The following is a 26,480-nucleotide window of genomic DNA, read 5'->3' as shown; positions in this document are numbered from 1 at the left end:
ATGGCTGCAACTCCATAATAAGCTCACTGGTGGTACACGGATGCATCACGCATTGCTCCTTGGTAAAATTGCGGTATATGGGGTGCTTCCAGCAGATCCCCTGTGTAATGTCCTCTTAATTAATGTTAACCAGTACACTACCAGAGAACACTTTACCTGTTACCAGTTTGGACGGCTCCTTCTTTGAAATCAAATTTTGTGCTATTTCACATTCTTATTATTTCAGTTCAATAATTTAGAGAAAAGTGCTTGTGAAAAGATGGCTGAGTTGAATTTAGGGAGTTAAGAGATTTGTCTACACACCCCCATCAGGAAATTAAACACCATTTAATGTCTCGGACCTACAGCCTTTTCAGTTTCATGCAAGTTGTACTTTAAGTTGTTTACGTGGGAATGTATAAGTATGTTCCTTTTTTTAATAGTAGATTTTTTTAATTCTAGAGGTCTTTACTTGTAGTTATTTATGTCCCTCTTTAGATTAAATAATTAGGAATTGTCCTTCAAGAGAAGTGGGCTCAAAGAGCAAATTAGCTGTTCCTCAACCCAAGCTTTTTATAATACTCACTTCAAGACTTTTAATCAACTTCGTACATACCAATCTGATGAAAGTCAATTTAATTCCACATTCTTTAATATATGATTGAAACATCTATAATTTTTGTTCTGAGACTCTACTCTTTTTAGTTATCATGTATAAGGAGTCCAATTTCTGTCTGTAAACTGGGTCCACAAGATTTTATTCATTTCTTAAATTGACTTCTCATAATTACAAAGGTAACCACATGCATCACAGTTAATTGCTGTCAGCCAAAGGACTGCACAAGTTTCAAGTTATTTTGTTGGAAGGAGACAACAGAAGATATTGAGACAAATAAAAGTTTCAACATTTCATTGATTGGTCATTGTTATCTCTTTCAGTGACAATTTGACCTCATCAAAATAAATGTAACTGTGTCCTTGCAGTAATACTGAACACCTTGGTTATTCGGATTATGGGTAAATTTCATGACCTTGCTCAGTTGTTAATCTTTACTGACTCTCACTTATAAAAACTATAAAACAAAAATGGGGAGATGTAAACTGTGCAATTCAAATCTACTTTACTGGTACCATAAAAATCAATCAAGATACATTTATGTTAAAGGATTAGATATTAACTTTGAAGATGAAAGCATCAGATCTAGCTGTTTAAGGCTATTTCTCATGACATAGCGTACAGTTTTGTTGAGACATTTCTCGGTCAGCACGTATGCTGAGGCAAGCCAGCAAAAAATGTCAGTTCGACAACTAAAGTAATTCGTCAGAGATTCACCTTTTTTTCGGGAACCTTGTTTTTCTTCAGAATTCCACCAGGAATACAAAAGCTCTTTGGAATTTTACTAATTTTTTATTTATCCCTGAAATATGGCTCCATGGATCCTTGAGAATCTAATTTTTGGGCTAAGTTTTATTGTGGCATTGCATTTTGTTCCTGCATACACAGGTATGTATGTTATATATTAATTTGTTTTCATTGACCAGAACACATTATGGAAATACTCTAACCTCATTCAACCATGTGAAATGTTTTATTTATTTCAGTGTATGTTCATTTGGTGCTTATCACATTTTGGATCACTGCTATCACTGTTCAATATAGTCAGTGTTAAACTCAATATTAGCTATGAATGTACCATAGTCATATCACATTCAGTAGAATTCATTGCAATAATTTTGCTTTGAAAATATGTTAAGAGTGCACCAACTCTATTTAGGTTGTAAAAAGTCAACAAAGTCAGCTTTCAAGAGTCTACACTTGATAAATACATACTTTCAGTAATGCAATGACTTATCAAGAGCTAACTTAAGATGTTTTTTGAAAATGTGAATTTGTACCAATCCCTCTCCTCCAAGCTTTTTCTTAAAGGGCAGCACGGTGGTTAGCACCAGGGTTCAATTCCCGGCTTGGGTCACTGTCTATATAGAGCTTGCACATTCTCCCAGGGTGCCTTAGATTCCTCCCACCGTCCAAAGATGTGCAGGTTAGGTTGATTGGCCATGCTAAATTGCCCCTTAGTGTCCCAGGATGTGTAGTTTAGAGGGATTAGTGAGGTAAATACGTGGGGTTATGGGATAGGGCCTGGGTGGGATTGTTATTGGTGCAGACTCGATGGGCCGAATAGCCTCCTTCTGCACTGTAGGGATTCTATGCAAAGTCAATTAAGAACAGTGATATTGTTAGTTGCTTATATGTTATATATTGTATCTATATGTAACAATGCTACCTGACAGCAAGAGCATGATTTCTGATCAGGTTGCTAATCGCTAAGAAACATCTCTGGCTAACAGACTCTTTTTTTATTCATCCGTGGGACTTGGGCATCGCTGGCTGATCAGCATTTATTGCCCATCCCTAGTTGCCCTTGAACTGAGTGGCTTGCTAGGCCATTTCAGAGGGCAGTTGATAGTCACATTGCTGTGGCTCTGGAGTCACATGTAGGCCAGACCAGGTAAGGACAGCAAATTTCCTTCCCTAAAGGACATTAGTGAACCAGTTGGGTTTTTTTGACAATTGACAATGGTTTCATGGTCATCAGTAGATTTTTAATTCCAGATTTTTTTATTGAATTCAAATTCCACCAGCTGCCGTGGCAGGATTCGAACCCTGGTCCCCAGAACATTAGCTGATTTTGTGGATTAATAGACAAACGATAATATCACTAGGCCATCACCTCCCCTGTGACTCGCAACACAAACATACTTGTGCCCAAAAGCATTGATATTTTTATGATATAAACAGAATGTTGAAGAAACACCTGGAAAACCATGGCTTTTACAATGACTAGAACAAATCATTTCTAAGAATATATGAAAAATCCAAGGATGGAACCGTCAGTTCACTCCATGGAGATCTTCTTTCCAGCACCCTTACTCTGCCAGACTCCAGCCTCATTTTGAATGCCCAAATGCTTTTGATTCCATTCCCTTACCTTATAACTTGTACTAAACTACTGGGCGGCACGGTAGCACAGTGGTTAGCACTGCTGCTTCACAGCTCCAGGGACCTGGGTTTGATTCCCGGCTTGGGTCACTGTCTGTGTGGAGTTTGCACATTCTCCTCGTGTCTGCATGGGTTTCCTCTGGGTGCTCCGGTTTCCTCCCACAGTCCAAAGCTGTGCGGGTTAGGTTGATTGGCCATGCTAAAATTGCCCTTAGTGTCCTGAGATGGGATTAGTGGGTAAATATGTAGGGATATGGGAGGAGGGCCTGGGTGGGATTGTGGTCGGTGCAGACTCGACGGGCCGAATGGCCTCTTTCTGTGCTGTAGGGTTTCCATGATTTCTATGATTATTCTAAACAATTATCGGACTTTGAGTAAAGAAATTTCTCCAACTTTGTGAGCTGCTTTATTGCCCTCGAATTAAACAGTCAAGCAAATTAATGACTGAGTATTAATGTTCCATGGTTTTCTGATGTATAATATCAATCTGTGCCCCTCATGAATCGGCTGCCATCAGTGGTGGTGGAGGCAAACTCGATAGGGTCGTTTAAGAGACTTCTGGATGAGTACATGGGACTTAATAGGATTGAGGGTTATAGGTAAGCCTATATATAAGCCTAGGTAGGTAGGGACATGACTGGCGCAACTTGTGGGCCGAAGGGCCTGTTTGTGCTGTATTTTTTCTATGTTTCTATGTTCTATGAAACGATGCTTTGTGGAAATAAATTGACAGGCATCACATTTGTCAAACTTAAGATCTGGATGCAGAACTTTTCAATGAAGGATTAGACCTAACCATTCAAGAATGAAATCAGCAAACCTATATTCACTCAATTGTTAACAGGAATCTAGAATTCCTTCCTCCGAAAGACTGTGAATGCCGTGAGCAAATGAAATGATTAAGACTGATTTTATTACATAATGGAACTGATGGATATCGATAAACAGTAGCTAAATGGAGTTGAGTTACCGATTAGTCATGATCTACCTGAACGATAGAACAGGCTTGAGGGGTTGAATGGCCTATACTTGTACTGATGTTTCAAAAACTGAATTTGACTGGTTTTCGCAATGCAATTTGTAGACAAATTCTGAAACTTGGTAGTCATACTCCATTCCAGTTTATTGACATTTTAAATTAGTTTTTAAAAAATCTCATTTCCTTCTTCCTGATTTTTTTTGTTTGCATCATTCAAAATAGCTGTGCCGCATTAGGTATATTTTTTCGATAATTAAGTGGAGAAGTAATTCAAAAACCTCCCTGTGCTGTCCAAAACCAACTACATGTCTTGTTCACCTGCTGTCTGTGAGCTATTCGATAAAAAGCATTAAGTTAGTGGAGCCACAAACTCTTCACTTCAGTCTCACATCTAAAGGAAATTGATGAGCAGATTAAACATTATACCGTAAGATTTATAGATACATCATTAGACTTCTGCTCTAGAACTAGCCTTCCCTCCATCATAAAGTCAGAAATGGAATGTTCACTGACAATTGCACAATGTTCAGTATCATTCACAATTACTCAGATACTGAAGCAGTCTGTTGCCATATGCTACCAGACTTGGACAACATTTAGTCTTGGGCTGATGAGTGGCAAGTGACATTTGTGCCACACAAGTGCCAGTCAGTGATCTCCACCAAGGGAGAATGTAACACCCTTTCCTTGACATTCAATGCAATATAATTGGTGAATTGTCCCACTTCTGATAGCCTGAGTGTTACCAGACCACCTCTAAATACTGTAACTACAAGAGCAGGTCTGAGGCTGGGCATAATAACACACCTCCTGACTCACCAAAGCTTGTTCACTATCTAAAAGGCACAAGTCAGGAGTGCTATGGGATACTCTCCACCTGCCTAGATGAGTGCAGCTCCAACAACACTCAAAAAGTTCAATGCCATCCAAGCCACTTGACACCCCCCATCCGCCACATTAAGCATTCACTCCCTCCACCATCAATTCACAGTGGCAGCAGTGTGTACCATCTACAAAATGCACTGCAATAACTCCCTAAGGCTTCTTTAACAACACTTTCCAAACCCACAGCTTCAGCCACCTAGTAAGACAAGGGCAGCAAATGCATGGAAACATCACCACCTGCAAATTCCCCTTCAAGCCACACGCCATTCTGATTTGGAACTATATCCCTGTTCCTTTACTGTCACTAGGTCAAAATCCTGGAACTCCCTTCCTAACAGCACTGTGGGTGCACCTACAACAGCAGGACTGCAATGGTTCAAGAAGGCAGCTCACCACCATGCTCTCGAAAGGAAATTAGGGATAGGCAATAAATGCTGGCCTAGCAACATCCACAATCTGTAAAAGAATAAATAAAAACAACCGGGTAGATGCTTTTCCTTTTTAAGATAGGCTGTTTGATTTGAGCTTTCAAAGTAACAACATTCTTTTGTCCTGTCGTAAAAATGTAGATTTTCATAGCATTTTCATGTGATAGAAATCTTATTCTGTAATCACTTTATTCACCTCTGGAGGGAAGGCGATGGCCTAGTGGTATTATCACGAGACTATTAATCCAGAAACTCAGCTAATGTTCTGGTGACCAGGGTTCAAATCTCACCACACAATTGTTGAATTTGAATTCAATTAAAAAATATTTGGAGTTAATAATCTATTGATGACTGTCAGAAAAAACTCATCTGGTTCACTAATTACTATTAGGGAAGGAAATCTGCCATCCTTACCTGGTCTGGCCTACATATGACTCCCGAGCCATTGCAATGTGGTTGATTCTCAACTGCCCTCGGGCAACTAGGGATGGGCAATAAATGCTGGGCAGCCAGCGACGCCCATGTCCCACAAATGAATAAAAAAACAGTTTGGATTTTACAATGCAAATATTGTGCTTATTATTTCCTAAGTTGAATCCTCTTGTTAGATGCATGCAAAGTAATGCTATTCTTCCTCATCCAGGTGTAAGTCTTGCTATCAATGGTATCACAACTAACTACAGAATCATCAAGAATCTCTCAGATTCTCTTTCGTTAACATGCACAGCAGTCAACAACACCTGGGATGAAGAGTTAGTCTGGCTTCGTGGAGACAGAGTAATTAACTTGAAGGCTATGAATCGGGTTAATATTAGCACTGTCTGTGTTGATCCAATTACAGAAAATGACGATGATGCTACCTTCAGTTGCCGTTTAAATAAAAATGATAACATTAATACAACTGTGCACTTGGACATCAGATGTGAGTAACCTACTGATCTTAGCTGAAAAAAACAAGATTGTTAAAAGGAACTTACTGGGGAAAGAGATACCACCAATGAAGAAATCAAAAAGTTTCCAGTTTTCACCCAGTCACAGTATTAGTTAGCAGTGAATTTAATGACAAAATGAAGTATGTCATTAAAGTATGCCACGGAGTTTGCATGTTCTCCCCATGTCTGCGTGGGTTTCCTCCGGGTGCTCCGGTTTCCTCCCACACTCCAAAGATGTGCGGGTTAGCTCGATTGGCCATGCTAAATTGCCCCTGAGTGTTAGTGGGACTAGCAGGGTAAATATGTGGAGTTATGGGGATAGGGCCCGGGTGGGATTGTTGTTGGTGTAGGCTCGATGGGCTGAATGGCCTCCTTTTGCACTGTAGGGATTCTATGATCAAATAGCATGCAGCAAGGAAAGATTTGGAGTTGACTAAATGTTGTTACAGTTAGTGCTATTGCATTAGAAGACAGCAGTTGTCAACATAATTCCAATATCATGATAAATCAGTGGATCAATAGATTGAAATTTTAATGAAATAATATTGACATCATGTACATAATAGCAGGATCAGACTGGAAGACACTTTTGGTGACTAATATTAAAAACTGAGATTGGCAAGGTACAAAAATAGCCTACAAGAATGAGGCCTGGTCTTAGCTGTGAAAGACAAGTAAAATGTGCTCTTATTGCAAAGAGGGCTGGGAGGGGAAGAGGAGAAAGGTGGAGGCTGAGGGGAGACCTGATAGAGATCTCCAAAATTATGAGAGGCATAGTCAGGATGAATAGTCAGAGGCTTTTTCCCAGAGTGGAAGTGTCAATTACAAGGGGGCACAGGTTTCAAAGTTAGAGGGGGAAAGTTTAAGGATGATGTGCGGGGGAAGCTTTTCGCGCAGAGAGTGGTGGGTGCCTGGAATGTGCTGTCAGAGGAGGTGGTGGAAGCAGGCACATTAGCAACATTTAAGAAGCATCTGGATGGCTACATGAATAGGAAGGGAATAGAGGCATAGGGACCGAGTAAGGGCAGAAGGTTTTTTTTAGTTTAGTTAGGGCATCATGATCGGCATAGGCTTGGAGGGCCAAAGGTCTTGTTCCTGTGCTGTACTTTTCTTCGTTCTTTGTTTGTTCTTTGTTTAAAATATAACCCAAAGGTTTTTCAAGACTTGAATGAAATTGCTAGGCAGAATATCAAGAGAATATTTTCTCAAACCACTAGAAAAAGTAACAGCTCGGGTACTGACAGTTGAAGTTAAGGATATTTTGAGCTAATCATAAGTTATGGAATCGTAAGACCATGAGTAGAAATTAGCTTTCATCATCCGATAGATTTTGGCCAGAGTTTTTGAGGGAAGTAGAAAATTTTGGTCATGGCAGTACTTCATGGCCCCGGGGCCTATCGAGAGCTTGAACTATATTGCATATCCTAAGTGGGAGGCAAATATCTATGGTAGGTCACAGTGTGATGGTGCCTGCTCTTCCAATTTGGAACATCTCAATAGACCCAAGCAACAGTCTAGAACCTTTGAAGCACCTCAGCAATTAACTCAGAGTGACAAAACGAATTGCTCTGAAATTAAATTCTGTTTTAAAATAATGCGTTAGCTTATGAAATTGCTCATTCTAGAATCAATTGTGCAGGTTAAAGTTTAATTTTGTTTTAATTCCCCCTCATTGGCATTGATGCTTTGCTGGTTTAAGATGGTAAAGAGAGATGGCCACCAATTCCTTTGTCATTGGCATGATGCCAGGAGCATTATGGATATTCTGCTGCAATATTGTACGGGCAGAAAATATATGGATTATATGTTCCCAACACTTACATGTGATTAAAGTACACCAACCAAAATCCCAGAAATGGTGGAGAACATCAGAAAGCCGGTAGAGAGGTTCGCAGTAAATTTCTCATCACATTACAGGAAGCACAGAATGCAAACTTTGGTTGAAGCATTTTGGGCGGGATTTTCCGGCCGCTCTCACCCCGAAACCGGGAAATCCCACCCGAGGTCAATGGACCTTTCCATGGTCCGCCCCTCGCCTGCTACGATTGCCATGGTGGGTGGAACAGGAAAATTCACCCCTATGTTCTTGAATTCAACTGGGAATAAAAATGTATGCTATTCATTCTATAATAGGAAGGAGAAGCAAATGGTGTGACTGGGCCATGTACAAGAAGTTAATGGCAGCTCAACCTAAATGGATTCATAAAATCTTAGAGAAGAGAAGAAATACATTTGGACCTGGGCGCTATGCTGGCTCATGAGCTATCCAATTAGTTCCATTCCTTTGGTCTTTTCCCACAGTCCTGTATTTCTTTCCTTCCAAACGTATTTTCAATTGCCTTTTGGAAGTTACTGGCATTTTGCTTCCACCGCTCTTTCAGATAGTGCATTGCAGACCATAGCATTTAACAAAAACTCATTTCCCTGCAGTTATTTTGATAATTTTCTCAACGCTATTTTCTCTACGCCCTCGTGTGGAGGGCGTAGAAGGTCTGCAGAGAGATTTGGACAGGCTGAGTGAGTGGGCGAGGATCTGGCAGTTGGAGTATAACGTTAACAAATGCGAGGTTATTCACTTTGGAAGAAATAATAGCAAATTGGATTATTATCTAAATGGAAAGAAATTACAACATGCTGCTGTGCAAAGGGACCTGGGGGTCCTTGTGCATGAGACGCAAAAACCCAGTCTGCAGGTGCAACAGGTGATCAAGAAGGCAAATGGGATGTTGGCCTATATCGCAAGGGGGATAGAATATAAAAGCAGAGATGTCTTGCTGCATCTGTACAGGGCATTGGTGAGGCCGCAGCTGGAATACTGTGTGCAGTATTGGTCCCCTTATTTGCGGAAGGATATATTGGCCTTGGAGGGAGTGCAGAGAAGGTTCACCAGGTTGATACCAGAGATGAGGCGTGTTGATTATGAGGAGAGACTGAGCAGATTGGGTTTGTACTCGTTGGAATTTAGAAGGCTGAGGGGGGATCTTATAGAGACCTATAAGATAATGAAGGGGCTGGATAGGGTAGAGGTGGAGAGATTCTTTCCACTTAGAAAGGAAGCTAGAACTAGAGGGCACAGCCTCAAAATAAAGGGGGGTCAGTTTAGGACAGAGTTGAGGAGGAACTTCTTCTCTCAGAGGGTGGTGAATCTCTGGAATTCTCTGCCCACTGAAGTGGTGGAGGCTACCTCGTTGAATATGTTTAAATCACGGATAGATGGATTCCTGATCGGTAAGGGAATTAGGGGTTATAGGGATCAGGCGGGTAAGTGGAACTGATCCACTTCAGATCAGCCATGATCTTATTGAATGGTGGGGCAGGCTCGAGGGGCTAGATGGCCTACCCCTGCTCCTATTTCTTATGTTCCAATGTTCTTATGTTCTTATGCTATGTTTGAGGTTAAGACTCGCATTTTAGTGGTAATAGTTTCTCCTTATTTACTCTGTCAAAGCTCTTCCTAATTTTGCATGCTCATTTTAAACCTCCCCACCCTCTTCAATGTGCTCAGTGGAAGAATCCTCGTTTCTCTCTTCTTTCCTCATTGCTGTAGTCTCTCCTTATTGGTAGTACATCTCCTCTGCACTGTCTCCAATGCTGTTGAATGTTTGTTTGATAATCCTACTCTCTGTTATGAAATGATCTATTCATTTTGGTATGATTTAGGCCACAGATATTTATGGTCCAAGATTTCTTTGGTTTGGCAAATTTGTTCAGGCTGGCAAAGCGAATGAGAGATTGAAAAAAAACACCCATGGTATAGTGTTGAGGCACCTTGAAGGCCATGTACTATTGCTTTCTATGGAATGTCCAATATGTTTCTTAGAAAGGGTGGCATGGTGGCACAGTGGTTAGCACTGCTGCCTCACAGCGCCAGGAACATGGGCTTGATTCTGGCCTTAGGTGACTGTCTGTATGACGTTTGCACATCCTTCCCGTGTCTACATGGGTTTCCTCCGGGTGCTCCGGTTTCCTCCCACAGTCTGAAAGGCATGCTGGTTAGGTGCATTGGCCCTGCTAAATTCTCCCTCAGTGTACCTGGACGGGTGCTGGAGTGTGGCGACAAGGGGGTTTTCACAGTAACGTCATTGCAGTGTTAATGTAAGCCTACTTGTGACACCAATAAATAAATAAACTTAAAAATAAAGGGTGGCATGGTGGCATAGTATTTAGCACTGTTGCCTCACAGGGCCAGCGACATGGGTTCGATTCTGGCCTTGGGTGACAGTCTGTGTGATGTTTGCACATTCTCCCCGTGTCTGCATGGGTGTCCTCCGGGTGCTCCGGTTTTCTCCCACAGTCCAAAGATGTGTAGGTTAGGTGGATTAGCCATGGTAAACGTGTGGGGTTGCGTTGATGGGCCAGCGGGGTGGGCTTGGGAAAGATGCTCATTTGGAGAATTGGTGCAGACTTGATGGGTTGAATGGTCTCCTGCTACACTGTAAGGATTCTACGGAAGAGTGTGAACATTTCATCTTTAACATTCAGAAAAGCAGTTTAGTACATCTGCGGTGAGATATTTGAATAGCAATTTTAATGTGTTCATGTTTACAGTTAGTACATAAAAGTAACAATTTAAATAGCTTTATAATTATGTGTAGTATTCTATGCTTGAATTTTTGCAGTTATCCCCATTCTGAGTAGGGATGGTGAGAAGGAAATAGAGGTATATGAAGGAAATGATGTGGCGCTAACATGTAATGTGAAGTCGAATCCACCAGCTGTGATGATCTGGTATAAAGATAACAATATCTTGAAGATGGCCGGCCAACACAGCGTGCACTGGGACAGTGGTGTTTTTAGACTATCTATTAGGAAGGTACAGAAGATGGAAAGTGGGATGTACGCCTGTATAGCAAATTCCACACTTGGAAGCAGCAATCTGTCCTTCCACCTGAACGTGAAAGGTAAGAATGAACAAACCTCATAACCTTGATGAACAGCTAACTTCAAATGAGCAAATATAATATTTCCTTCTCTATATTCCATTTTTGTGTGCATTCATTGTACTGAGTTCTTTTCCAATCCAAATAGGCGGCACGGTGGCACAGTGGTTAGCACTGCTGCTTCACATCACTAGGGACCTGGGTTCAATTCCCGGCTTGGGTCACTGTCTGTGCAGAGTCTGCACATTCTTCCCTGTGTCTACGTGTGTTTCTTCCCAGGTGTTCCGGTTTCCTCCCACAGTCTGAAAGGCGTAGTAGTTAGGTGCATTGGCCATGCTAAATTCCCCTTCAGTGTACCCGAATAGGCGCTGGAGTGTGGCGACTAGGAGATTTTCACAGTGACTTCATTGCAGTGTTAATGTAAGCCTACTTGTGACACTAATAAATAAACTAGACAAATAATGATTTGTTCTAATGGCAAACTACTAGTTTCTCTCCCTTGGCAGTTGCAGTTTATAAAATGAACAAGATGTTGCTGACCTTCACTGGAAGCAGAGTCTGAAGATTGTGTGTTTGATTCCCAATCCAGTACTTGAGCAGAAAAATCTAGTCTGACTCTTCACTATAGTACTGAGGTTTTAATTTTATTTATTAGTGTCACAAGCTGGCTTACATTAACACTGCAATGATGTTAATGTGAAAATCCCCTAGTCGCCACACTCTAGCACCTGTTCGGGTAAACTGAGGGAGAAATTAGCATGGCCAATGCACCTAACCAGCGCCTAACCAATGCACCCAACCCCAGACTGTGGGAGGAAACCGAAGCATCCAGAGAAAACCCACGCAGACAGGGGGAGAACGTGCAGACTCCACACAGACAGTGGGAATGCTGCATTGTCAAAGGTGCCATAATTCGGATAAGATGATAAACCCTGTCTTAGGCGAATGTAATAGATCCCATAACACTATTTTGAATAAGAGCAAGAAAGTAATCCTAGCCAATTTTTAAAAAATACTTTTCCAATTCAATCAAATCATATCCAATTCAGAGTCTCAACAAGTTGAGACATTTCAGATCTAGGCTGACAAGACAGGGCGAGCGACTAAACCACTCTGTCCTGGGCCTGATCTACATGAGCCAAGCTGATTGGAGAAGGGGGAGGTGCCTCCTCCAAGACTTGAGCTCATTTGCATCTTAGCCAAAAGGCCGAGATGCCGCTTTAAAAAATTGCTTCATATGAAACATATGAAGCTTCAGTGTAACCTAATGACCTCAACCAAGTGCGGCCGACCATGGGCTGCCGACCATACTACACTTGATCTTAGCTAAAAGGCCGAGAAGCGAAGTAATCCTAGCCAATATTTGTCCCTCAATCAACGTCACAAAAACTGGTCATTATCACAAAGTTATTTGTGGAAGCTTGCTACATGCAAATTGGCTCCAATGTTACAGTAGTGCTGATACTTCCAAAGTATATCATTGCAGTAAAGTGCTTTGAGGCAGTCCATCCATCCATAAAACTATATGTAATTTACATTTTTTTTAAATTGCTGCTGCTCTTAGAAAAACACGATTATGTTCCTTGGCAGGTAAACCTTATGAATTACCAATTGAACCAATCGTGGCTGGGCTGGTGGTTGTTGCGCTGACCGCTCTTTTCGGGATCATTTCACGGAGAAAACAAATTATCCAGGTGAGTGCGTGAGAAATGGACACTTTTAGAACGGGAATTGAATAGCACTTGGACGAGTGCAGCCCCCAAGTGTGCAGTGGTCAATACTCTGAGATAAAGTTGTAGCACCCAGATTAATGGTGAGGAATCCCAACAAAGTGGATTCTCCGCCTTATCCATGGCATCGAGGTGAAAGTGTTGAATGGAGAGCACCAGAGGCAGGAAGGAAAAATTGGAACAAGTTGCACTGTTTTTGTGCATCTGGCAACAAAGGAATGAATGATCTGTAATACAGGTAAATGGCTTGACACAGATAAAAGGAGAGAAATCTGTAACCGACACAGGGAGACTACTGTTCAAATCACGAACAACTGACTCAAGTTATTATTATTTTACTACCTGCAAATAGTCCATAAATCATACCTCAAAAGATTCTACTTTTCTTCCCATGCCCAATACAAAGGATCACTTCAATAGACAAAAACGCATTTACCCATGAACTGAAACCAGCTTTTACACGTGAAGTAAGCTCTGATGGGTCATCAGAAATCTTTATTTTTTTTATTTTATTCGTGTCACAAGTAGGCTTACATTAACGCTGCACTGTGAAAATCCCCTAGTCGCCACACTCCGGCACCTGTTCGGGTACACTGAGGGAGAATTTAGCACGGCCAATGCATCTAACCAGCACGTCTTTCGGAATGTGAGAGGAAACCGGAGCACCCGGAGGAAACCCACGCAGACACGGGGAGAACGTGCAGACTCTGCGATATAAAACACTCTTTAGGCCACAGCTAGAGTATTGTGTGCAGTTCTAGTCGCCACACTATAGGAAGAATGTGATTGCATGAGTGAGGGTGTAGAAGGGATTCACCAGGATGTTGCGCGGGCTGGAGAGTTTCAGCGATGAAGAGAGGCTGGTTAGGCTGAGGTTGTTTTCTTTACAGCAGAGAAGGCTGAGGGGCCGTGGGGGGAGGGGGTGGGGGAGGTAGGGGGAAGGGGGGGTTCCTAATTGAGGTTTACAAAATCATGAGGAACATAGATAGGATAGACAAGAAGGCACTTCTCCTCTTAGAAGAGGGGTCAATAACCCAGGGGCATAGATTGAAGGGAAGGACAGGAGATTTAGAGAGGATCTGAGGAAAAACCTCTTCATCCAGAGAGCAGTGGGAATCTGAAATTCACTGCTATGGACCAAATACTGGAAAAATGGATTAGAATAGGTAGGTGCACAGACATGATGGGCTGAAGGGCCTCTATTTGTGTTGTAAGTCTCTATGACGCCATTTGCCAATCATTCAGCACTCTCTTCTCATGCAGTATGAATTGTTTCTCCCTTAACTGTGGTATTTTTGCCAGCCTTCCTGATGAGTACAAAATGAAAAGCTTTGACAGCATATCTCTTTTTTCAGAAATACAATAAACCACTTTGGCCTGGATTTTGTGTTGAGAATAATGGTAATGTTACCTGTGCTCACAATTATAATGGAGTAAATCAAGCAGTCCGGCACTTGCAAAAGGCATTATAATCCATAAATCCAAAATTTGTCAACCAAGCCATCCTCCTCCACCGCAGGCTGCACTAGAATGGTGTCTCACTGATGGACTTGGCTTTGGAATATACATAAGAGCACTAAATGACCGTACTTATTCATTAAGTGTGGCAGAAAACATCAGGGCTGGTACGCTCAGCTGTTCGTAAATTTTTAACGGTGTAACCATTCATTATTACGGCCAAACCACCTCGCTCCAGCACTGAAAATTTAATTTTATAAGTGTGTAGTCTCACGCCTTCAAATTTTAATCAATGTTGGAGGGTTTATTTTTGACTTTATCTTTCTAACTCTTTTATCTCTCTCTTAATCCCATCTTCCTTTCCATCTGTTTTATTTTGCTTTCTGCGTTTCAATCTAAATTTATACACTACATTATCCTTCCTGATTTAGACCCTCTGCTTCCGAGTATAGATTGGAAGGTAAAATAGAAAGGAATCCTGCCCAATTAAAAATCTCTGCCGACCAAAATAGCATTCAGAAAGACAATCTGATAGCTCTTCCTGACACGCAACCCAAAAATGCCAGGAAGGAAGGCCCTGGTGAAGTTAATGGCACCATCATGTTAGAACTTCTTTCCTTCCTTTCCTGACCCGCTGTTGGCCACGGTGAAGGCTGACTGGCTGCTGGCTGGGAAAGTTTGCTGGAGAGGGTTGCATTTGCTAGGAACTGTTCCTGGCAATCTGAGGTTGGAGATCGGTGAGGGGAACAATTCAGAATGAGGTAGCAAAGAGGGAGGGTGTAGTTGCCAGGGTTGGTGGGTGGGGGAGGGCATTAAACCTGAGGGAAGGTCAATGCAAGGGAAAGGTTGCAGCAGAAGGGTTGCTTTGGGGGGCTGGGAGCAAGCACTCTTGTTTCTCCTGGCCCATAGGCAGGGCTGGAAAAAGAACAAATACCTACTTGACCTGGCAGTGTCTGACTTTCTTCAGCTGTTGGGAAATTCAGTATACAGCAGTTAATTTCTCCCAAGCTCTGAGGTCAATATGATAATTACTGAACCAGTTACTCAAAGTCCCTCTAAACCACTGCAGTTAAGCTGGAAGTCAACACAGTTGAAGTGTGTTTCACATTTCACTGATAGTTGAATCCCCAATGGGCTATGGAGGTCTTTTGTGATAGTTTTTAAGGAATCTGCCTTGTCAGAATCACCCAGCTCTCTTTGAAAGGTTAAGATGGATACTTCCTTCAGTTCAGAGAAGTAGTCCTTCCAGGTAGTATTAGATATATTTATAAAATGGGTGACACGGTGGCACAGTGGTTAGCACTGCTGCCTCACAGCTCCAGGGACCCGGGTTCAATTCCGGCCTTGGGTCACTGCCTGTGTGGAGTTTGCACATTCTCCCCATGTTTGCGTTGGTTTCCTCCGGGTGCTCCAGTTTCCTCCCACACTTCCACAAGATGTGTGGGTTAGGTTGATTGGCCATGCTAAATTGTCCCTTAGTGTCAGGGGGACTAGCAAGGTAAATACATAGGGTTCTGGGGATAGGGCCGAATGGGATTGTTGTCGGTGCAGGCACAATGGGTTGAATGGCCTCCTTCTGCACTGTAGGGACTCTATTCTATGAAAATGTTATAAAGCTGCCTATCTAGCAATTCCTATATTAAACTATGAAATAAAACAGGATAAGATAGATAGATAGATAGAACAGTACAGCACAGAACAGGCCCTTCGGCCCACGATGTTGTGCCGAGCTTTATCTGAAACCAAGATCAAGCTATCCCACTCCCTATCATCTTGGTGTGCCCCATGTGCCTATCCAATAACCGCTTAAATGTTCCTAAAGTGTCTGACTCCACTATCACTGCAGGCAGTCCATTCCACACCCCAACCACTCTCTGCGTAAAGAACCTACCTCTGATATCCTTCCTGTATCTCCCACCACGAACCCTATAGTTATGCCCCCTTGTAATAGCTCCATCCACCCGAGGAAATAGTCTTTGAACGTTCACTCTATCTATCCCCTTCATCATTTTATAAACCTCTATTAAGTCTCCCCTCAGCCTCCTCCGCTCCAGAGAGAACAGCCCTAGCTCCCTCAACCTTTCCTCATAAGACCTACCCTCCAAACCAGGCAGCATCCTGGTAAATCTCCTCTGCACTCTTTCCAGCGCTTCCACATCCTTCTTATAGTGAGGTGACCAGAACTGCACACAATATTCCAAATGTGGTCTCACCAAGGTCCTGTACAGTTGCAGCATAACCCCACAGCTCTTAAACTCCAACCCCCTGTTAATAAAAGCTAACACACTATAGGCCTTCTTCACAGCTCTATCCACTTGAGTGGCAACCTTTAGAGATCTGTGGATATGGACCCCAAGATCTCTCTGTTCCTCCACAGTCTTCAGAACCCTACCTTTAACCCTGTAATCCACATTTAAATTAGTCCTACCAAAATGAATCACCTCACATTTATCAGGGTTAAACTCCATTTGCCATTTTTCAGCCCAGCTTTGCATCCTATCTATGTCTCTTTGCAGCCTACAACAGCCCTCCACCTCATCCACTACTCCACCAATCTTGGTGTCATCAGCAAATTTACTGATCCACCCTTCAGCCCCCTCCTCTAAGTCATTAATAAAAATCACAAAGAGCAGAGGACCAAGCACTGATCCCTGCGGCACTCCACTAGCAACCTGCCTCCAATCCGAAAATTTTCCATCCACCACCACTCTCTGTCTTCGATCAGACAGCCAGTTACCTATCCAATCGGCCAACTTTCCCTCTATCCCACACCTCCTCACTTTCATCATAAGCCGACCATGGGGGACCTTATCAAACGCCTTACTAAAATCCATGTATATGACATCAACTGCCCTACCTTCATCAACACACTTAGTTACCTCCTCAAAAAATTCAATCAAATTTGTGAGGCACGACTTGCCCTTCACGAATCCGTGCTGACTATCCCGGATTAATCCGCATCTTTCTAAATGGTCGTAAATCCCATCTCTAAGGACCTTTTCCATCAATTTACCAACCACCGAAGTAAGACTAACCAGTCTATAATTACCAGGGTCATTTCTATTCCCTTTCTTAAACAGAGGAACAACATTCGCCATTCTCCAGTCCTCTGGCACCATCCCCGTGGACAGCGAGGACCCAAAGATCAAAGCCAAAGGCTCTGCTATCTCATCCCTTGCCTCCCAAAGAATCCTAGGATACATTTCATCAGGCCCAGGGGACTTATCGACCTTCAGTTTATTCAAAACTGCCAGGACATCCTCCCTCCGAACATCTATTTCCTCCAGCCTATTAGCCTGTAACACCTTCTCTTCCTCAAAAACTTTCAACCATTACAATAACTTTCAACCATTACAATAACTTTCAACCATTACAATAGGTTGTATGACCTTCAGACCTGAGGTGTGGTTTACATACTATTGAAAACTATCATTTGCCTTGGCTGCAATGTTATTGTACATTTTTTTAATGACAAGAATTAAAGTGATCACAGTGACTGTTGGGGAAATGTTAGATACATTAAAGGCCAGTGTGGTTGTTTCGTGTAACACATAGCAATAAAGCACATTCTGATCCTGCAGTTCCAAATACCATCAGCTTCTCAAACCTTCTTCATTTATCAGTACCGTGGGTGGATTTTAATATCTAAAAGATGATTATAAGAGATGTATTTTCATGTTTTACTTATAAATGTAACCATTTTTATTTTGGAGCACTGGTCGTGGGTGGTTTTGTCCTCACCAAGATGGAACCATTTGTTATGGTGTCAACAGTGGCACAATGGTTAGCATTGCTCCCTCACAGCACCAGAGACCTGAGCTCGAATCCAGCCTCGGGTGACTCTGTGTGGTATTTGCACATTCTCCCCGTGTCTGTGTGGGTTTTCTCCGGGTGCTCCGGTTTTCTCCCACACTCCAAAGATGTGCAGGTTAGGTGGATTGTTCATATAAAATTGCCGCCTCAGTGTCCCAAGCTGTATAGGTTAGCGGAATTAGCAAAGTTAAGTTCAAATTTATTTTATTAGTCACAAGTAGGCTTACATTAACACGGCAATGGAGTTACTGTGAAATTTCCCCAGTCGCCACACTCCGGTGCCTGTTCAGGTCAATGCACCTAACCAGCACATCTTTCAAACTGTGGGAGGAAAACGGAGCACCCGGAGGAAACCCACGCAGACACGGGTAAATACGTTGGGTTTTGGGGATAGGGCTTCGGTGTGATGCTCTGGCAGAGAGTCGGTGCAGACCTGATGGGCCGAATGGCCTCTGCCTGCACTGTAGGTATAAAGGTGGGAAAATCATTTTGGGATTTCAAATGGCAAAGCTGAAGAAGGAACAAATTTCTCTCTTAAATGTATTTGAGGGACATACCCCAGCCCTGATGTATAATGAACCAAAGTGGTTCAAACAGTAAGAGGTGCAGAGCATTTGAAACTATCAATTGGAATGAACTTTATCCATTATTTTATTGCTACGGGTGGGTAGTTGAAACTTAACACTGTTCCTGCTCTTGCCACAAGTTTCAGCATTTGTCAAGGTGGTTATCTTTCAAAACCCTAACCCTAACTAAGACTGATCTGAGTAGGCACATGAACAGGTGGGGAATAGAAGGATACAGGTGGTTGGTCTAGATAGGACATCATGATCGGCACAGGCTTGGTGGGCCAAAGGGCCTGTTCCTGTGCTGTGCTGTTCTTTGTTCTTTGTCAATTAAGAGCCTGTAATTCAGTGGTTCATCAGCTATAAGTTGGAACGGTGGCATAAAACTCTCAACATAAAACAAGTGAAGGAATACTTCTGGGTGAAGAAGAGAGGTCACTTAATTTAGTATGTCAGGTTGAAGACAGATTCAGCAACATCAGTGAACAAAAAAGCTCTCTGAGCTATGCACTTCATTTTTTTTTCGTTCATGGGACATGGGCATTGCTGGCAGGCCAGCATTTATTGCCCATCCCTATTGGCCTGAGGGCAGTTGAGAGTCAGCCACATTGCTGTGGTTTTGGAGTCACATGTAGGCCAGACCAGCTAAGGATGGCAGATTTCCTTCCCCAATGGACATTAGTGAACCAGATGGATTTTTCCCAACAAGCAACAATGGTTTCATGGTCATCAGTAGATTCTTAATTCCAGATATTTTTTGTTGAATTCAAATTCCACCACCTGCTGCACAGGGATTCAAACCCGGGTCCCCAGAACATTGGCTGAGTTTCTGGACGAATAGTTTAGTGATAATACCACTAGGCTATCGCCTCCCCCATTAGTTAATTTCAGAAATCAACAATGGTTTCATGGCCATCAGTAGATTCTTAATTGAATTTTATTGAATTCAAATTCCACCAGCTGCCATGGCGGGATTTGAACCTGGGCCACCAGAACTTTAGATGAGTTTCTGGATTAATAGTCTGGCGATAACATCACTAGGCCATCACCCCCCCCCCATTAATTAATTTCAGGAAAGATACGAGAATTCAAACACACAGGCCAAAATATTACTGGCACGCCCGCCCCGATTCCGGGGGTGGGGGGTGGGGGGTGGGGGGTGGGGGGGGGTGGGGGGTGGGGGGGGGGGGTGGGGGGTTGGGGGGGGGGTTGGGGGGGTGGGGGTGGGGGGGGGGGGGTGGGGGTGGGGGGGTGGGGGTGGGGGGGTGGGGGTGGGGGTGGGGGGGTGGGGGTGGGGGTGGGGGGGTGGGGGTGGGGGTGGGGGGGTGGGGGTGGGGGGGTGGGGGGGGGGTGGGGGGGGGGGGCGGGTGGGGGGGGTGGGTGGGGGGGGTGGGGGGGTGGGGAGGGGGGTGGTGGGAAGGGGGGTGGGGGGGTGGTGGGAAGGGGGGGTGGGGAGGGGGGTTGGTGAGGGGATGGGGGGGGTGGTGGGGGGAGGGGGGGTGGTGGGGGGATGGGGGGGGTGGTGGGGGGATGGGGGGTGAAGTTCGGAATACGGCATTCTCCTTTGGCCTCGGGCAGGATCGTACAAACCTCAGGCAGATGTGCCAGTAAAATTCCGCCCACAATTTTACTATTACATACTGAAGCTACATAGAATTAAAGGCTCCTACTTGACACCTTACTTTGTTAAGGATGGTGGAAAGTATGTGTGCACTCCCACCACTAGGGATATGCACTGTACTGGGCAATGCACTGAAGGTTCATGAACCTCAGGCTAGAGTTGCTTAATTATACACTTCTTTAATTAAATGTAACTAACATCAAGATTAGCTCACAGCCAAAATTTCCCTCGTATTCTGCTGAAAGCTGTTGAAATAAAATGCTTTTATTGCAATCATAAAAGAAGATTGAGACTAAAGTCCTTCCTTCCCTGAACATCCAACAGGAAATGGATGGAAAGAAAATTTGTGTTCTAATGGAAAATAAGTGAATCTGATTTTATATTTCTAGATATTAAAATCATACCCTCAGAACTTGAACGCTTTAGATCAGTGGTTCCCAAACTTTTTTCACTGGGCCGCACTTTCGGAATAAAAATTTGCTCGCGCCACACCGAATTTTTTATTGATAAGAAATACATTCAAAAACAAAAAAAAACAACTCCTAGCCGTGCTTGATTCATAACATAGAACACAACTACTTCATAATATGATCATGGGACATCCAGAAAGTATAAAACAATGCTTGTTTAAACCATGTTTAAATGTTTCATTGATTGTCCTTGAATCTTCCCGCCACACTTGCCATCCTCTCTCGCCGCACCAGTGTGGCGCACTGCATACTTTGGGAACCACTGCTTTAGAACATAGGTTTGTGCAATTTAATGGGCTGTTAATTACTGAGAAATCTCAGGATTGTTTTTACTGAAAGAGGAATTGTATCCCTCTCTGGTAGTGTCAGAACTGTTCTCTAAAATCCTGCCTGTTCATGTTGTCCCTGTTACTTCCAATGTTGGAAAATGTGGAAACTGCGCAAACAATCCCCAACTTTAATAGAAAGCGAGCCTTGTGTTAGGATTATATTTGCTGGAGTTTAGAAGAGTGAGAGGGGATCTCATAGAAACTTATAAACTTCTAACAGGGTTAGACAGGGTAGATTCACAAAGAATGTTCCCAATGATGGGGGAATCCAAAATAGTTTGAGGACAGTTTTTAGGGCTGAAGTGAAGAGAAATTTCTTCACCCAGTGAGTGGTAAATTCACTCCCACAGAAAGTAGTTGAGGCCAAAACGTTGTGTGATTTCAAGAAGAAATTAGATATAGCTCTTGGGGCTAAAGGGATCAAGGGATATGGGGGAAAGAGTATTGAGTTTGATGATCAGAGATAATCAAAATGAATGGCTGAGCAGGCTTGAAGGGCCGAATGGGCTACTCTTGCTTCTACTTTCTATGTTTTATTGAAAGGATAAATGGGACCTTTTGAACCTATGCACTGGAATTCTACCGCCCTGCTCACCATGGGAATCGGAGTGGGTGAGAGGCGGACAGTGGGAAGGTCCGTAGACCTCGGGCGGGATTTTCCAATCACGGGTTGAACGAGGCCGTAAAATCCTGCCCATGAATTAGGAGTAGGAGTTGGCCACTCAGCCCTTTGAGTTTGCTCTGCTGTTCAATAACTTCATAGCTGATCTGATTGTAACCTCTGTAATGGTTAGTGTGTGGGTTTTAACAGAAAGGAAGGCACTTGGTTAGCATACGTCGATTCAAACCACACAACCAGATTTTATTGAAGAGTTGTTCTTTGCTCTGCACAGAATATAAAACTAAAAATAAAACAGCAGCCTCAGCACACACCCTAATGACATTTCCATCAAATCATGTGACCAGCTTTTAAAGCAACCATGCAACCCTTTTTAAGTATATAACAACCTCAAGCCCACATTAGAATCACAGAATAGAATCATAGAGTTCCTACACTGCAGAAGGAGGCCATTCGGCCCATTGAACCTGCACCGTTAACAGTCCCACTCAGGACTAATCCCCATAACCCCACATATTTACTCTGCTAGTTCCCCCTGAAATTATGGGGCAATTTAGCTTGGCCAATCAACCTAACCTGCACATCTTTGCAGTGTGGGAGGAAACCGGAGCACCCGGAGGAAAACCTGCAGGCTCAGGGAGGACATGCAAACTGCACACGATCAGTCATCCAAGGTTGAAATTGAACCCCGGTCCCTGGCGTCGTGAGGCAGCAGTGCTAACCACTGTGCCACCACCGCCCGATATTCCTGCCTGTCCCCCGATAACCTTTCACCGCCTTGTTAATCAAGAATCTAACCACAATGCCATGCTTGCATGATATTGTTGAACCAACTATTACTGCCTAGTGTTTGGAGACAGTAAGAAGTCTTACAACACCAGGTTAAAGTCCAACAGGTTTATTTGGAATCATGAGCTTTTGATACACTGGTCCTTCATCAGGCTTACCCGAGGAAGGAGCAGCGCTCCGAAAGTTTGTGATTCCAAATATACCTGTTGGACTTTAACCTGGTGTTGTGAGACCTCTTACTGTGCCCACCCCAGTCCAATGCCGGCATCCCCACATCATAGTGTTTGGGGAATCTTTCTGTGGCACTTTAGGCAACATTTACTAGACAAAATATTGCTCAATCCACAGAAAAGTTTCACCTGATGGAATTCCTTTTTCAGTTGTGCAGAAAGAAAACCGACACATATGTTGAGTCTGATACTCAATAGGAAGACGAGACTGTAAGTATCATCTTCTTTTGTACTTCATATTTAATTAAAGACAAGCTATGGACGCGCTTTAATTATGTTTTGCACGTTTATTACAGTGTAGCCTGCTGGAAGCCCACAAATCCCTCAAAGGAGATTTAATCCAAGAGTTATTTTTCCTGCAGGACGTCGAAGGAACAAAGACAAAAGTAGTGAAGAAAATCTTTAAAGTATAAAACAGAATCGGAAGGGATATATTGATGCCAATTTTGTCTAATATTCTTTTGTGCACGTAAAATTTCACTTCCTCTCTCCCCCTTTAATTATTGTCATTTAACAGATTAATTTATTATTTAATTAGATTAAATGTGTCTATAAACTTCTCCATGGCATTTCCTACATAAATTAAAAGTCTGACATTTTCTTAAAATTCACTATTTTAAATGACGTTCTTTGGTAAACATAACAGAAATTCCACTGATTTTTATTTGAACTCATTGACTTGATTTTGGATTTTTTTACTCAATGCTAATCAAAATTATTTCTGTTTTGTGCATTTACATGAAGTCAAATATTTTAATAATATTTTCAAAGCTGTATTAAAAATAGGCCAAGAATACACTTACAAAAATTTAACTTGCTGTTTGAAATTTGTGAAGTATTGTACACCTCTTTAAATTGATCATTTGTCCAGGGAAGATTGGGCACTTCTTCAAGTCAATATATGATTCCTTCATATTTGTAATGAAGATCGGATTAACTGTTCTCATGTCCAGTTAGGAAAATCTTCTGCAATGTGCTTGTGTGACAGTTTGGCCCAGGTGGTCGAATTCTGGTTTCTGGTGTAGAAGGTTGGAGGTTTAAGCCCCTCTTCGGGATCCCTAGTGCATCTCCTAGGCTGCCATACTGTATTATTGGAAGTACCAATCTTTGGGTGACACCTTAGTTAAACTGAGAATCAGTCTTCTTCATCAGATGGGCATTGAAGGTTTTATGGCACTAATGGAAGAATGGGAATTCTCTTGGTCACCTGGCCAATATTGCTTCCTTCTGCATACACCCCCAAAGGCAAGTTAAGTGGTCATTCCACGCGCCGACGCTATAATTAAGAAAGCCCACCAGCGCCTCTACTTTCTGAAGAGGCTAAAGAAATACAATATGTCCGCTAGGACTCTCACCAATTTTTACAGATGCACCATAGAAAGCATCTTTTCTAGATGTATCAAAGCTTGGTATGTCTCCTGCTCTGACCAAGACTGCAAGGAACTACAAAGGGTTGCAAACGAAACCCAATCCATCAGGCAAACCAACCTCCCATCCATTGACTCAGTCTACACTCCACCCTGCCAGCACAATCAAGGACCCACACACCCCAAACATACTCTCTTCCACCTTCTTCCATCGGGAATCAAATCATTCAACTCTTTTCTATGCTGCACAGAAATGCTGGTAGAATATTGTGGCAATGAAGGGGGTCTTTGCCCCCATCTGCAAATCCATTGGGACCCCACCATGTTGCCTCTTTTCAGGAAATTCTGTTGCATCTTGTGCCACTCAGGCACTTGTTAGGCCAGCAAAGGCCCTTGATCCTGGAGGCAAAAGTCCCACCCACGATAGTTGCTAGGTCAGCAGCTCCACCAGGGAGAAGGTGGCTGCTACCAGTACTACAGCCACCTAAGGCCTCAGATTGAGGAGGGGCGGAGGCACAGGTGAGTCTTGGGGCCTCATGCCCATTTATCTAAAAACTATCTAGTGGAGCTAACAAGATATTCTTACAAAGGGATAATAAGAACATAAGAACTAGAGACAGGAGTCGGCAATTCAGCTCCTGGAGCCTACTCCAGCATTCATACAGTCATGGCTGATCTCGTCTCATCTCCATTTTCCTGCCCGTTCCCCATAACTCTTCATCCCGCTACTAATTAAAAGCCTATCTATCTCCTCCTTAAATTTGTTTAGTGCTCCGGCGTCCACTGCACTCTGGGGTAGAGAATTCCACAGATTCATGATCCTTTGAGTGAAGTAGTTCCTCCTCATTTCTGTTTTAAATCTCCCACCCCTTAGCCTAAAGCTATGGCCTCTCATTCTAGAATGTCCAACAAGGGGAAACATCCACTTTACGTTTACCCTCGTCTGATATACCTCAGTTAGATCTTCTCTCATTCTTCTAACCTCCAGCAAGTATCAGCCTAAATTGCTCAATCTCTCTTCATTCATCCTTGGAATTAATCTAGGGAACCTTCTCTGAACCGCCTCTAATATCTAATGTCCTTCCTCAAGCAAAACTGTCCGCAGAACTCCAGATGCAGTCTCACTGATGCCGCCTGCAAATGCAACAGCACCTCCCTAACTTTTATATTCCATTTCGTTAGCAATGAATGCCAAAATTCCAGTTGCCTTCCTTATTACCTGATGCACCTGCATATTACCTTTCTGCAATTCATGCACAAGGACACCCAGATCCCTCTGCACTGACGCATTTTGAAATTTCTCTCCATTTAGACAAGAAGTTGCCTTTTTATTCCTCCAACCAAAATGGATAACCTCACATTTATCCATGTTAAATTCCATCTGCCAAATTTTGGCCCACTTACCTAATCTATCCATATCCATTTGTAAATCTCTTATTTCCTCATTGCACATTGCTTTCCTGCCTATTTTAGTGTCATCGGCAACTTAGCTATAGGAAATTCTATCCCTGCATCCAAGTCATTAATATAGATTGTAAATAGTTGGGGCCTGAGGATCAAATCCTGTGGCAATGTTGGCCAACCAGAAAAAGACCCATTTACCTCCCACTCCCTACTTTCTGTTGGTTAGTCAATCCTCAATCCAAGCTAATATATTACTCCCAACTCTGTGGGATCTTAACTTGTGTTAACTTTTTGTGCTGCACCTTATCAACTGTCTTCTGGAAGTCCATGTTTTCCTGGGCTGTGGGTCTGCAATAGGAAGGGTATACTTCAGTATCTGTCCCTTACTTACTGCAAAATTGGATAGAAACATGTCATTCAAAGAGAGATTGGCATGGGACACCTAGCAGCTGCATGGAAATATGGGCATTTGGGAAGGATGAGGTACATCAGACAAGGGAAAGCTTTCTATGGTGGATTCACATTGACTTTGCCCTAACACCGTGATTAATCCAAAAGGTCTAAGAGCCTGGCAGACTGCTAGAGCATGCAGCTACAGAGTTCAACACTCGCTGCTTCATCCATTCCCTTCATCTGATCTGGGACCAGTAAATCATTCTCACCTGTTATCGGTCATGTGGTTTTCTGTCAATGGTTTTACAAGCTTATGTATCATATCAAAATTGTTGCTTCTTAATAAATTGCTTTAAAATGTTTGTGACCTTGACTTCCTTTTAGGAGTAATAATTGACTCAGACCACAAACTGGGTGCTTGCTGGGCTATTTCAGAGAACTGTTAAGAATCATAGAATCCCTACAATGCAGAAGGAGGTCAGTCGGCCCATCGAGCCTGAACCGACAACAATCCCACCCAAGCCCTATCCCCATGTCCCCACGTATTTACCATTCTAATTCCACTGATACTAAGGGTCAATTAGCATGTTAATCCACCAAACCTGCA

The 26,480-nt window shown here is 42.9% G+C and overlaps 1 protein-coding gene across 1 annotated transcript; it reads left to right on the top strand.

Annotated features, from left to right (window-relative positions):
* Positions 1-1,215: 1,215 nt before the first annotated feature.
* LOC144501900 (transmembrane and immunoglobulin domain-containing protein 1-like) lies at positions 1,216-26,234 on the top strand. The gene is made up of 6 exons (XM_078225936.1): positions 1,216-1,483; positions 5,916-6,194; positions 10,824-11,105; positions 12,675-12,778; positions 22,860-22,919; positions 23,006-26,234. The coding sequence occupies exons 1-5, from the start codon at positions 1,405-1,407 to the stop codon at positions 22,905-22,907; spliced, it is 792 nt and encodes a 263-aa protein (XP_078082062.1). The 5' UTR covers positions 1,216-1,404; the 3' UTR covers positions 22,908-22,919; positions 23,006-26,234.
* The last annotated feature ends 246 nt before the right edge of the window (positions 26,235-26,480 follow it).

The sequence above is a fragment of the Mustelus asterias genome, chromosome 12 (assembly GCF_964213995.1).
Source record: "Mustelus asterias chromosome 12, sMusAst1.hap1.1, whole genome shotgun sequence".
NCBI classification, from domain to species: Eukaryota; Metazoa; Chordata; class Chondrichthyes; order Carcharhiniformes; family Triakidae; genus Mustelus; species Mustelus asterias.
Note: the sequence above shows the minus strand (reverse complement) of the source record. Positions and strands in the feature narration are given on the sequence as shown.